At 38.5% G+C, this 14,522-nt stretch overlaps 1 protein-coding gene across 2 annotated transcripts in view; it reads left to right on the top strand.

The window, feature by feature from the left end:
* Positions 1 to 11,221: 11,221 nt before the first annotated feature.
* The window catches only part of SYNPO2 (synaptopodin 2), a 97,563-nt gene continuing 94,262 nt past the window's right edge, over positions 11,222 to 14,522 (top strand). For both annotated transcript variants that reach the window (XM_074905162.1, XM_074905163.1), the window contains exon 1: positions 11,222 to 11,367. In XM_074905162.1, the coding sequence (XP_074761263.1) occupies positions 11,239 to 11,367 (129 nt within the window). In that variant the 5' untranslated portion in view covers positions 11,222 to 11,238. The remainder of the gene's footprint in view (positions 11,368 to 14,522) is intronic.

Raw genomic sequence — 14,522 nt, 5'->3', positions numbered from 1 at the left:
AACTGTGAGGCTCCTCTGCTTACTCTCACTGATTGTTGCTATTTTGGTTTTCTAATGAAATCAACTTTCTGGCAACTTGATCTGGAACATTTACAGGAGATAGATACGGTGTTCTGAGAAAACTGCTGTGATGTTTCAGTTGGGGAATTTCAATTATCTTTTTAATTAATTTAGTACTCTCTAAGATGCATGAGAGTGGAAGATTGCACCACCAGTTCTTAAAGAAAAAAACTAAGACTTGATTACCCTGCCATAACTGCTACATAATAAACTGTAACATAAAAACAAAGACGAGAACTTCTTATTATAATCTGATGAATAATGTACGATATATAAAGCACTGTGAATAAACATTAAGCTATCAGTCTGAGAAAGGACAGCAGGAAGTTATATGATCCTTTCCGTGTTTGCTTGCTGAGTGTATGGAATTTCTCAAACTTAGATATATTTTTACATTCAAAAGCATCTGAAGTAGCTTTACTTTCATTGGCTTTCTTTTTACATTTCCTGCTCATGTATAAAATTTCTGATGTGTTACTGGAGTCTTGCTTTAGAAGAGTACTGAAATGAGCTTACTATCATTAAAAGGAACTGTTTGTGTTAACTCTTCATATCAAACTAGCTACTTGACTGACCTACTCAGTCTTCTCATTGGAAGACATGGGATGAATTTACAGTGCAGTTTTTCTGTTTGTCCAGTGAATAACGGAGCTGTATTTCAGCCAGTGCTAGTGAACATTCAATACACTGTTAGTATACTCCTACCATTACTAAGTCATATTTGTTCCATATAATTGATTGTCTACTGCAGCTCATATGATATTATTTCCTTTCTCTGATCAGTTGATATGACAAGCAGGGTAAGTTGGTTTCTGTTCACTAGTACTGACAAATATATAATGAATCTGTTGCAAAAGGAAAACAGCTCTTCAAAATCACTACTGAAATTACTAAGATGCAAATACTTTTATGTTTATTCACACTCACTTTCACTGTGTTTCTGCTTTACACCACCATTAATCTGGAAAATCTTCTACCTGAGCATGGAAAGAGGTACTACATACCAGTAAAGCATTTCTGTCACTTGTAAAAATATCGGTAGTGATTACAAAAGCATTTTTCAAAATACTGGTTATTTGGATACCTTTAGTATAAAGTAATTGATGCCTTCCCCATTATCAACCAAAATAAACATCAGAGTTAAATCAAAGAAAATCAGAATTAATGTTTTCAAAAATTCATAATATTATTTGTATATAATAGATGCAAAAAAGGGATAGGAGATGCAGCTGTCATGAAAATAACAAAGATCGGGAACAAAATTCTACATCACACTTGGTGTCACAGCACACATAACTCCATTTCCTCTGTGGAGGCAGAAGAACCACTTGACCAGGATTTGCAGACATTGGCAGTTGTCTGGAAATTTGGCAGATCCATGCCAACACCAGATAGTAGATTATCACCAAAAGCAGGAGCCTGTACCAAAGACAGAAGGAGCTGAGATGTCTGGAAACTGGTTCCTGGCAAGAAGATGCAGCACAACAGGGAAGGATGTAACATCAGCAGTGGTTAAACATCAAGGTCTTTTTGGAGGGCAGACTATTCTAATATAATCTGCTCCATTTGGAAAGGAAATAGTTATTAAAGGAGAGAGTTGGAATACTTGTTCCTATAGCTGGGAATCAAGATACCTGAATTGCTTTCTAATCTATTGCAGTTATTTACATGGCGGGTAAGATTTTATGCAGGAGGGTCTTTGTTGTATCATCTTTGTTGTTACTCTTTGTCTGGTAAGAATCTGAACAGAACTATGCAGATGCACAGAGCAAGCAATGCTGTTAGCCTTACGCAGACATAACTTGATGCCATAGCAACTTCTAATGCAGTGTCCTTTTGCGAGATGCTGTAGTTCGAACCACTGACATCAGACTTGCTGGGGCAGACACTGAACAAAATACTTCACTGTATTTGTAAAGTGAGTGTTAGAACCTGCTTTACAAATCTTACAGCTTATTTTGTAGTACAGAGGAAAGAGAGAACAGGGTACTACAGGAGAATTCAGGCTATCAAACTACAAATGGAGATTTTCAGAAGTTCTAGCAGATTTCTCAAGGTTACACTCCGTAGTGGCTATTTTACAGGCCCAGACTAAAAATTAAATGTGAATTTGCAAGTTTAAAAATGGAACCCAAGCTTCCAGAGACCCATACTGTATTATAACTCAGTTGTTCCTCTGCTTCTCCTGTTCTTGTTTTCAGTACTGAAAAATTTGATCTTATGAGCCTTCCAAGTGACAAACAATACCTGCTTTAACCTGCAATGCAAAAATAGTTGATTTTTTTGCTGGACCATGGCCATGCATGAAATCAGTCACTGAGCTCTTTAAAAACAACAAGTCAAATGGAGTTAATAACTTTTATGCTAGCTAACAGGAAACAAAATTTAAAAGATGAAATTCGAAGCAGGTGAGTATTCATCAGACTGATGTTAAATATTCAAGATCTCTCCAACATTCAGTTCCACATTAAACAATCATTTCAAAATTTAGTAGACTACTTCAGCCTAATTCATATCTCAGCTATGACTAAAATGTATTTTCTGATTGAATATGATATGGTTACTCCTGGTTCATTTCACTGTAGTATGTTGGAAGAGAGTATATTTGTTGATATATTTGTTTAGCCCAATAAGTAGGCCTGAAATGTTTGCACTGGGTTCCTTCAGTAGGAAGAGGGGAGATCATAAAAGTTGACTGTCTAAGATGAAGAGATACATAAAAGGTATTGTGTTACTTAACTGCCACTTCTAAATGACAATTCAAAGAGCAGGGTGAAGCATTATGGCAGAGGTGAGGAACATAGAGCACCTACTTATATGCATATTCCACTGAAAAACTTTTGCATAGAAGGTATTTTGATTCCTGTAGGCTGTATTAAGAAGAATGGGATGCAGCCTTTCCCTGCCAAAACCAGAAAGAAAATACCACATAAATAGTTTTATTTTTACTTTAGAATCTTTTATAATAATTTTCCCAATTACTGAAGCCAAAAATGTAGTCATCCCATCTCCTGGGAATCAGAATGAAACGGAGATTGACACCTAAGAGTCTCCTCAAGTGCCAAGAGAAGATTCGTTCTTGCTTGTAAAACACAGTGGAATGACACCAGGAAACATGAATTCTAGCCCAAACCCTTAATTCAAGATTAACAAGAAATGGGTAGTTATTCCAGTGGTTTTTCCACATTCACAAATCTTGCAGTGAACGTGTTTTACTTTTTCCTCACAACAAAATATTGGGGAGCCTTTCTAGATATTTTGTGTATTGATTCTTGGATGCATTCTGAAATCCTTATCTTTTCATATATCTTACTGGCCCCTTTCCCAAGGGTGAGGTGCTTTCAGACCACCTGTACTTCCAAAGTGCCTGGCCCTTACAAAGGAGGGGGAGAAAGAAAGGGAGGTCCTGTTGTAGTGCGCACCTGGGACATGGTGGGGTCATGTATGTACACCTGGAATCTCAGAAGTTTTCTCAAAAGACTTTGATTGTCCAAGAAGAAAAAAATAGTTTACTTCTCTTCAGCCAGTAGTTCAGGAAGGTATTTCCTGAGTATCTGGGGGTGGCTGTGGTAGGAACAGGTAGGACAAACACCAAAGAAACATCGGAGTTCCCTTCTCCAAACTCTTGGCTCCTTACTTGAGTTATCCATACATTTTTACTCACTGTATTCAATGGTGACAGGCTCTTTGGCTACAGAGGGCCTGTGATATGTTGCCACCTAGGCATATGCTCAGAGAGTAGATCTACATTAATCTACCTCCTGACATGGTGAATTGTAGAGTTACAAGGGAACCCCCTCTGCATATCTGCATAAATTTCTATTTATTGTGTTATCAATTAGTAATGCTCAAGAATATCAACTTTGTTTCTGTGTTTTGGAGGAAAGTGGCTTCTTTTCCCGGTTTTGTTTTTTGTTGGTTGGGGGTTTGATTTTTTTTTTTTCCACAATAGATCTTAAACTGGTAATGATAAAGCCACTACAAGCACCTAGGATGACACCCACTAACATAAGTGCTGAGCACCTTCTGGTAGGGGCATGGCAAACTTCACATTTTCAGCTCACTTACATTGTCTTCTTAGTGAACCATATATAAATGCTGGGAGTGTGACCTAACAAACACACCTGTCAGATAACAATTACTGTTATTAATTACATATGCGATCAGCTCAGGACTCACAGAGAGACACTTCAACTTAATAACAAAAGGTGTGATTGTAACTGTTGCTAAGTCTGCTCTTCAGAGGAACAGAGTTCTCATTCCTCTGCATGGGCTACCTGCATTAATAAACTTTTGCCTGTGGATAGAGTTACTATTACTCACCCTACTAAGACCACAACAGGGAACAGGCAACATAAAAAGGCAAAATTCTGACTCTTTCTCAATGTCTAAAACTTCATTAACCTTAGCTGAGCTGGCATGGAGGTGAGGTAATCTGTTTCCAGGAGAGACCAACAGCAAATTACTTTCTCCCTTCAAGAGAAGCTTGGTTGAGCATTGTCCTGCATTATCACTTACACGTGGCAGATTGCAGACTTACAGGTTTTCAGAACATGACAGTGCAACTCTTTGTATTTCCATTTATAGAAAAAATTATCTCAGGCTCTAAACCATGATTGGATTTATTTTATGTTTCTGAGAAAGTGGTTTCTCACACCAGAGTCAGATTCAGTACATTTCTCTGCTTCTTCCACTACACTTCATTTGCCAGTCTTGAAGTTGGGGAAAAAAAACAAAGCAGGACTAATTCTAAAATTCCAACCCATCACACAGTACCTAGCCTAATAATCCACATTAGGGATTAAAATTTGAGGCCATTACCTTTACTGGTGACAAACTGCTCATGCCTCTTATGAGTGTGGGCAGAGCTTTCCCATCTGGCCTTAGAGGTAGCTAATAATTATCTATGACTTGTGTTTTTAATTTATTTTCTCTTCACTAAGAACTTGGTATTACTGGTTTTTAGTATTTTTACTACTCCATGTCTGTCCTTTCAGTCAGTAAACCCTTTTCAGCTGGCAGTGCAATGCAAAGTTCCGCATGCAATCAAAACATCTGGATTCTATTAATTTCTCTTGTAGGACAAGAGAAATTTGATGGGAAAAAATGAAGAGCAAACAGCTTTAATGAATGTTAGCTGAAGCTGTGCATTTGAGCCTTTCATCAGTATATTTCATTCACTTTGCCTGTCATTTATACATTTTTTGAAAATTAAATCCTTTCCATGTGGCTCTGTTTTTTGTTGCTTCTCAAGTCAGGAGAACAAAAATTAAGGGTAGGAATTAAGCAGAAATGGGTTTTTCTACTTCTGTAAGGTTAGGGGAAAAATTATGTTTAGCTTTGCCTTCAAATTTTGCTTTTATCCTATGCAACTACAGAGTTGCATTGCTACAAAACAAGGACTGTTATTAGGCAATGATTAGGACAGTAACATATGCTATGTTGCCCTATATTACCCAGCTTACAGAAGTTACTTTTTTAAAAAAATATAAGTGGAAGGAATATAGTAGAAGAGGCCATTTTCACTTCATTTGGAAGGGACTGTGTGTCATGTTTTCTTAACTGGCATAACTGTGATTTTATCTTTTGTTCCATTAAGCCAGCTATACATTCACAAGTGTTTTTTTCCATGTAATTAATAAACAAGCAAACAAAAAAGCACTCTTTTTTTTTTTCTTTTTTTCTTTTTTTTTCCCTGCTGATTTTCCCAATTGGCTAAAATCACATCCTACAATAAATTGGGTAATTTATTTAATTGTTTACAGATGATACAGTTAGCATCTAGTAGAAAGCTGTTAAAATAGCCATTTTTAAGGAACGTTAGCTTACATTGATTTTATGTGAAAAAAATCAGACAGGAAGAGAAAATGAAATACATAAAAAGGAGAAAATCAGACCATCTGGGTATTTACAGCAGTAAAATGCTGCCCATAAATTAGAGATCATGATATCCCCTTTCTCTCTCTTCCTTATTACTAAGGAATGGGTTGGAAAGGTTTGCATTTTTAAAGAATCCACAGACCTAGGATACGATTGTAGGAAACTGTAGGTGAAATGACAGCTTTTCTTTTATTTATTATTATGACTATATGTCTTATTTCTTCTAACATTTGTAGAATGTCTTCTGAATTCAGCCACAGAACTACTTGATTTAAATTAGATTTTAGATAAATTCACTTAGACTAAAACTGTTCCAAAGCATAAATGATTATTAAAATAAGAAAATATATGGACAAGTGATGGTAGATGAGGCAAATAAAATTAAAAAGTAGTTATCAGGACCACACAGACCTTTAAAAGAGTTCAAGGCTGAAATAGCTAACTCTTACTGTTACCTGAGATTAGAGTGCCATTTTTAAACAAAAGTCTTCTGAGAGAGATTCAGAAAACAAGCCTGTCAGCCTGATCTCTATACAAAACAAATAGGTGGAAACTATAATATGGAACAGTGGACATCTGGATAAATATGACTTATCTGGGAAGAGTTAAAAAGGTTTTCATAAAAGGAAGTCCTGCCTCACAGACATAAGGCAGCCCTTTGAAGGGATCAAAAAAACACGTGGATAAGGGTGATCTGATTGATCTTGGATTTACAAAAGGCTTTCAACAAATTCCTTCACCAAAGGCTTTTAAGAAAAGTAAGCAGCCATACCATAACATGGCTTAGAAATATAAGGTGATACACATTGGGGAAAAAACCCATTAATTCACATATAAAACAATGAGCTTTGAACTATCATCAGACATATTTTAAGATTTTAAAAGATAGTTCCATGAAAACATAAACTCAGCAGCATTTGAAAAATCAAATCAGGTGTTACCAATGTTGAGGTTAGCAACTAGAGAAAAAAATAGATGATATCATCATGTTATTGTATAAACCCCAACTTTGTAGTCTGAAGACTGTGTAGCATTCCAGGCCACGATCTCAAAAAGGATGTAGAACTACAGAGGATGTAGAGAAAAGCAACAAGAATAATTAAAAGTATGAGACAGTTTCTGTATAAATAATAACTAATTATTCTATTCTTTCCTTGAAAAAAGACGAGTGGGATGGATATGTAATAGGTCTATAAAATAAAGTGCCTGAAAAATGTGGCTGCAGATTGCTTGGTCACAGTTTTCTCTGATCCAAGAAGCAGGGGACATCAAATGAATCTGTAGGATCCAGATCCAGATTAAGAAAAGGTGATTCTTTATGTCATAATGTAGTTAGGGATGATTTCCTACGACAAGCTATAGATACTAGTAGTTATGTGGGCTCAAGAAGAAATCACATGAAAAAGTTAATGGAAGAGAAATGCATAACTGCTACTAAGTACAGAGGAACTGCATCCAGCTGAGGAAGTTTTTGAGTGGAAGCCACCAGAGGCCGCCTGAAGAAAGTAGTGTGCATTTTTCATGTCCTTATTCTTTTTCCTAAGCAACCATTTTCCACGCACTATCAAAGACAACATTTTCGGGTAGATGGTCTCACTTTGGTCTAAGTATGGCTATTCTTAGTTTATTACAGCTCATCAAGGCTAATGTGCTGGATTTTTTGTGTGGCAGTTCTTGAAAGCCAGATGAACAGGTGGGGGTTTGACATGGAAATTTTTTCATACAGACCTCATCATAGAAGATCAGATTTAAGCCAAAGCTTTACCTGCATTTGGGCACAGAAATTTTTGCTATTGTTTACACATTTTATACATTATTTATGCTTTAGAGACCACAGAGACCAAAACATCATAAACCCCAAGAATGACTCCACTTTTATCATGCTGTCCAGTTTCTGACCAGCATTTAGAAATCCCAAAGGATTCAGAGAATGCACAACAAGATAAGACTACTATTAAAAAGCAAGATATGCTGTGGCATAAGCAATTAAGGAAATCATATAAGGCATATGGGAGTTGTTAATGCCTATGAAGTATTATTTGTTAGATTAGGACATAGAAAGCTTTGGGTCTCCCCATCATGGGAATAGTTTAGTTACAGACTTCAGATGTTTTTCTTACTGCGGAACAAGCAACAAATTCAAGAAAAAAAGCCGCAATCTGTTTGGAGTTGTCATAAAACTCCCTCAACATATTGACTAGAAAAAAGTAGTTTTTCCTATCTTCGTTCTCCTATCAGGACCACAATTCTTGCCAGTTCAGGCAAAGAGTCCTATATCAGTACCAAGTTTAAATGTCCCCAAAGCTTTGTCATTATACTGGGTTATTCTTAGTCTAAAGATATCGGGTTTCTTACATTCTTTTCACGACTTATTTTGGAGTAATTAGTACTACACAATATATATATACAAACTCAGCAGAAAAAAAAAAATAATTTTCTTTGGAGAGCAGAGATCTTATAGCCCCAATGATGTTATCTATTACCATTACTTCAACAAGTTGATTTAACTTCTAGAAAATCTACTTCTTTGTAGATTTCACAAAACAGAAGCCAATAGAACATTAAACAAACACTAAAGTATTCAACTTTAAATTTAAAAAAAAATAGTTCACAGTGTGGTAGACAACTATTAGTTTTGCTTTTAAGAGAAATTTCTCTAAAGTTTTACATGGTGATTTTAGCCAAAACCATTGGCATGATTTTGCTATGTCTTTTGTATGACACAATCAAATTTAAAGTGCTTCTCTCTGCTCTTTTGCCTTAAGAATGTCAAATATCTAGATGGTGAGGGATTAACTTCAAGGAACACCAAATACTGATGCTTTAGCAGCTGTAGAGAGGTTTTGTCTATGTCATATGACAGAATCAAATAGATCCTGGTGTTTTCACTGGTTATTTTTTCAGCTGAGGAATGACTAATCAAGATTGTTCTATCATTTTACACAGTTCTGTTCTATGGTCAGAGATAGAAACATCTATATCTATTACAAATTTCCATCAATTATAAGAACATCCAAATTCAGGGGAGTTTCTCCTTTATTTGTTTTCTACAATAGGTATATGAAGAAGTTCAGAAACAAAGATCAGATTTTATTATTCCTTTTTACCAAAATTATAAAGAGAGCCTAATACAAGCTTAAAACACCCTAACAGTAATTAAACATATATATTTGATCATAAATTTATAACATTTGGAGGACTGATAATTATGTGATTCATTTTCTTAAAAAAAAAAAGTTTATTTTTGTATTTACCAGAGTGTCATAGGGTATTTTTTGCATCTCCATACTTAAGAAATTTATTGTCATAAAAGTATCTATAATAATGCGCATCATTAGGCACACTGGGAGAGAATTTTGTCTAAAGCAAGATTTGACCTAGGTAAAGACTAAAATACCATCTCTTGAAGCAACAGATCAACATTGCACAAGATAATAAGTAGCAGTTAGCCACCTCAGACAGACTTCTTTTAAACAAGGCATCTTCACTCAGAGGTTGTCTAGCAAAGTTCCTCTAAAGACCATTTCCTTTCTGAGTATGGCTCCTCTGATAGTGTTTTCCTTAAGTATTTAATTGTATGGCTAGATGTGGCTTGTTTTGCTTCTCCGGAGTTTTTGACTTGTAGTCAATAAAGAAAGCACTCTTCCATTAAATCCTGATATGTAGCGTGACATTTTCCCCTGTTTGATAAAGGAACTTGTGTCCATCCAGCCTTTGGGTTACCTTAGTGTCTTCAGAGGCCTGATGAAGGGCTCAAGTGCCTAAAAGCCCGTCTACTTTTTCCAGTCACAATATTTCAGTTAAACAGAAGATACTGTCTCTACATTGACATTTTGCCTAATGGTCTTTAAAGAACATTGATGTAGTGTAAGGAAGCATCACTCCAGGGACAATTAATTGACAGACACACAGGCTTAGGTTTAAAGCGTCAGCTACTTAGATGCAAAGTCATGTAACTTAAATGCCAAGTGTTTCCTGTTGCCCTGACATCTCTGAAGACCTAGAGCCAGCCAATTGAAAACCATACAGGGACCTTGGTGGAATTTAAGCTGTGGGAGTCTGACATCAGCGCCCAGCAACCTGGGTCTCAAAGCCAGAGATGTTTGTTTCAAAAACTAGTCTAGCTTTAAAGATGTTTCTGCCCACCTACTGAACACTCTCCTTTAGAATGAGCTTTGTTCAAAATTAAATGTGATTTAAGCCAAGCTAACTGACTTTGGGCTGAGGTGAGTAGGAGCACTTAATCTGTCAGTTGTTAACACTCAGCTAGGGGAATGTTCATTCTCTGCTGAAGAACAGTCACCTCTTAAACCACTCCAACTGTACCTGAAGGAGCTCAGCTGTTTACAGCCTGCATTATCCAAAGCCAGCAACACGGAACAGAACTGAACCCAGGTCTTGTAAGGCACCAGCAAATTAACTTCCCACTGAATCTTTTTTTCTTCTGTGCTTATAGTAAGGTTCCCCTCTAATGACACAATGCAAATCATCCACTGATAGCATCATAGAGAGATCTGATACTTTGTTCCACTAATCCTCTTCCCCTCTCTAGTAGAAAAGGCAACAGGCTGCATAAGAACAGGTATTACTAGGGTCCAATAATAATTCAGGTGATTGCTAAATAGCAGTGCATGTTAAACTATACTGAGGTTAGAGAGAACCAGCAAAAGAAGCAATTACAAGACAGGGAAGTGATAAAGCTTTTAGTTTTTTTTTAGTCTTTTTTTTTTTTTTTCCTTGCATACCTGCAGTGCTGCAGAAAGTGCATGCAGGGTAGAGACGAAAATCATAAACCTACTTTTATCTAAGTGTATTCAGCGATGTACGTGATATTTCACTTATGGTTTAGTTTTCTTCTTTGTTTGGAGTATGATTGCAAGAAATGGGTAAATTAGAGTTTAAAACTCCTGGCACTATTTGCTAAAGTAAACTTAGGTCCTAAATTGTCACTGGGAAATGTACACTTCTTTTTGCTGTTGTTTTGATTTAGCTGTCACAAGAGTCATGTTTAAAGACAGCCTTTTCGGCCTCATGGCTGAGTCTCTTTGTGTGCCTTTCCTCAGCGTTACTTACTTTACTTTGAAGGTGGGCTGAGCATAGAAATCTGACGAAAGAGTGGGCTGTGCCCTCGATCGGAGGGAGCTCTTACATTCTTCTGAATGACTACATTTGCTAGTGCAGTACACAGCAGCAGCAACAGTGTGGTGCTCTGGGTCTCCAGCTCTGCCTGGCAGACAAATCTCCAGCTCACTGAACATCTATCTGCAAGACAAATTTTTCATGTTCTTCTGTAAATGAATGCTGCCTAACTGCACCAGAAAAATGGGCACAGGGGATTATCTCTGCATTGCTATGAGTGGAGGGGCGCCTTGGGGCTTTAGATTGCAAGGTGGCAAGGAGCAAAAGCAGCCTTTACAAATCGCCAAGGTAGGATCATGAGAGAAAGATGTTATCGGTGTTTTGTGAACACGAGTGAAGAGAATTGTTTGTTTAAATACATACTGCTTCCAGTGAAATGGTTGGTGTGGATCTTATCGTGATGCTTGTTTGAATTTGCTAACTTGTTTTGTTGAGATTCTACAGGTGCTGATTATGTTTGTTTCAATAAAAAGGAATGATTGCTTTTTCATAGCTTGCAAGTATTGCAAACATTTTCTTAAATGTTAAAGGCTTGAACTTGTGAAATGATGTATGCCTTCCAGCTTCTGTTTGATTCAGTCTAATGTTTTTGAATGCACTCAGCATATCGCAAAACTGAATCTCATATTAGGAAATGCTGTTTCAGTCATCTATTTTTGATACTTTTTCTACTCTAGGCATAGAATAAATACAGCTTTATCATGAGAAAATGTTCTTACTATTTTGGGAATCCTGGAGAGCATTACACTGAGTTATCTCTGGTTTTGGAAAGTTATCCAGTCTTAGAAGCAGCTTTAATAGATGCCAAACATTTCCCCTTGTATTTCAAGAACAAAACTGAAAATTACTGAGCACTAAATTATCTTCGTGTATAAAATGAGAGCAAAATAGACAGAAATTCGGGATAAATAAAAACCCCAAGCTGCAAAAATAATAGTTAAAGAGTATTTTTGTAAAAAATCAGTGCTCACTCCATTGCAACAGCTTCTCCACTGGTGCAACAATGAAGATTTGTCACGGTTATTAAGGCTTATGTAACTATATGGAGCTGTGCTCTGCTTTCCCTAGACAAGAGGGACAAATTTTGTCCAGGGCTCCGAGGTCGGCAAAATACCACTCACTGAAATGCTACGGGGACTGATCATCATACGATGAATTCTGCCTTGTTAAGTTGAGGGAGAAAGATTAAAATGTATTTTATCACCTTCTAGTATCTTGGTAATCCAGTCCATTGAGTGTTAAGTTTTTTGTATTTTGATAGAGTATTTTAGATCAGTAGTTTAGCTGTTTCTTAAGCTGTCAATATATTAATTAGTTAATTTACTGGATCAGTTCATTTTTTCAAAAATAGCAGAAACAGTAAGTCTACCTCATTTTATAAAGTAAGGTTCTTCTAGTTCCTCTGTCAAGAAAAGAACATCTTTCACTATTAGTTTCAATTATTTCCAGCCCATAATATTAATCACACTCAGTAACAGAGCTATGATTTATTGAGTGTATGTATCGTTTTTCTCATTACTGTTAAGTTTTCCGTTTGTTTTTATATTTTTCAAAACTTGAACATGTTTAAATTTTTTTCCTACGGATAGGCAACTGTTGCTTTGCAAGTAAACCTACTGATAATAGATGACAGTGGAATTCTGCCATCTAGTGAAAACTTGTAGCTAGAACTTAAAAAAATGTAAGTAACAGTAAAAGACGAGTGGCCTTGATTACATAAAACCAAAAGTAAAAAGCACAGTAGTTTGAACGCAAGATTCTGATTAAGCTTTAGTTTTCATGATAAAAATAGGCTATACAATTTTCTTTTTTCATATTCACATCCTAGACCGTGACACTTGTGTCTGGGTTTTGGTTTACCACTAAAATCGGGGACTTGAGAACTAGACACATGGCAACAGTTGTGCCTTACTTCTAACGGGAAAATCCACTAGTAAAATATATCTAAATTTAGGAAAAAAATAGTTTTTTTAGAAAAAAGTAAAAGAAGCGTGAGTTTGTTTTCTTGCAAATGAACCCAATCAAAAGGCCACGTAATACAATACTTCAGAACAGCCCCTGTCAGAGTACATGCGTATCAGCATATATAAGCGTTATAAGCATGGTGGACTGGGTGCTTTCTGAGTTCCAGATCATTCATTTCTCCCTGCTCGAGAGTTGGTCAGGATCAGTGAGATCTGAAAATTGACACTAGCATCTGGCTGAAAACCTGAAATTTAGGAGTTGACAGGCCACAGCTTTCTTTGGGACTCACTCTGTGGGCAGGCTCCACCGGCCCCCCGGGGAGCCCAGGCGCTCTCGGGCTGCTCAGGCATGGCTCCCCGGGCATGGCTCCCCGGGCATGGCTCCCCGGGCATAGCTCCCCGGGTGCTCTCAGACTCCCGAGGCATGGTTCCCCAGGCATGGCTCCCCGGGCATGGCTCCCTGGGCATGGCTCCTCGGGCGCTCTCGGACTCCCGAGGCATGGTTCCCCAGGCATGGTTCCCCAGGCATGGCTCCCCGGGCATGGCTCCCCGGGCATGGCTCCCCGGGTGCTCTCGGACTCCCGAGGCATGGTTCCCCAGGCATGGCTCCCCGGGTGCTCTCGGACTCCCGAGGCATGGCTCCCCGGGCATGGCTCCCCGGGTGCTCTCGGACTCCCGAGGCATGGCTCCCCGGGCATGGCTCCCTGGGCATGGCTCCTCGGGCGCTCTCGGACTCCCGAGGCATGGTTCCCCAGGCATGGTTCCCCAGGCATGGCTCCCCGGGCATGGCTCCCCGGGCATGGCTCCCTGGGTGCTCTCGGACTCCCGAGGCATGGTTCCCCAGGCATGGCTCCCCGGGTGCTCTCGGACTCCCGAGGCATGGCTCCCCGGGCATGGCTCCCCGGGTGCTCTCGGACTCCCCAGGCATGGCTCCCCGGGCATGGCTCCCCGGGCATGGCTCCCCAGCTCAGCCACTGCCAGCACGTTGAGGCACAGTGAGGTGGGGGGTCTGAGCTACACTGTGTGACCCTTTTGGAGGAGAGACAGTGTTTTCAGCTTTTATTCTATCATCTGTGAAAACCCAGTCTAATAACTCATGAAACAAAAAAGAATTACACAACTAGTGCATAGTAATTTTCCTGCCGGCTCCAAAATCCAAAGGTTGTGTTTCCTAAATACAGTAAAAAATTGTTTTGTTTTTTCAGTTCAAGGTTCAGTTTCTCCACTGGTGCATACTAATGTAGCTCCTTGGAACCAGTGGGTCATAGCCAGTTTACACCAACCAAGATTCTGGCAGAAGTGTGTATTTCTGGTTTTGGTGTCTCAGCTCACAGGAGCTGGGAAAGCTGCAGTGGGTTGCTCGCCTGGTTGCCGACACAACCTGAGCACGTGTACCCCTGGGCTGCTGCAAAAGGAAGTGCACTCAGGCCTGTGTCATAAGCGGAGCTGTGGCTGTGATACAGACCTAAAGGGAGAGGG

This window comes from Athene noctua, chromosome 4, assembly GCF_965140245.1.
Source record: "Athene noctua chromosome 4, bAthNoc1.hap1.1, whole genome shotgun sequence".
In the NCBI taxonomy this organism is placed as follows: domain Eukaryota; kingdom Metazoa; phylum Chordata; class Aves; order Strigiformes; family Strigidae; genus Athene; species Athene noctua.
Note: the sequence above shows the minus strand (reverse complement) of the source record. Positions and strands in the feature narration are given on the sequence as shown.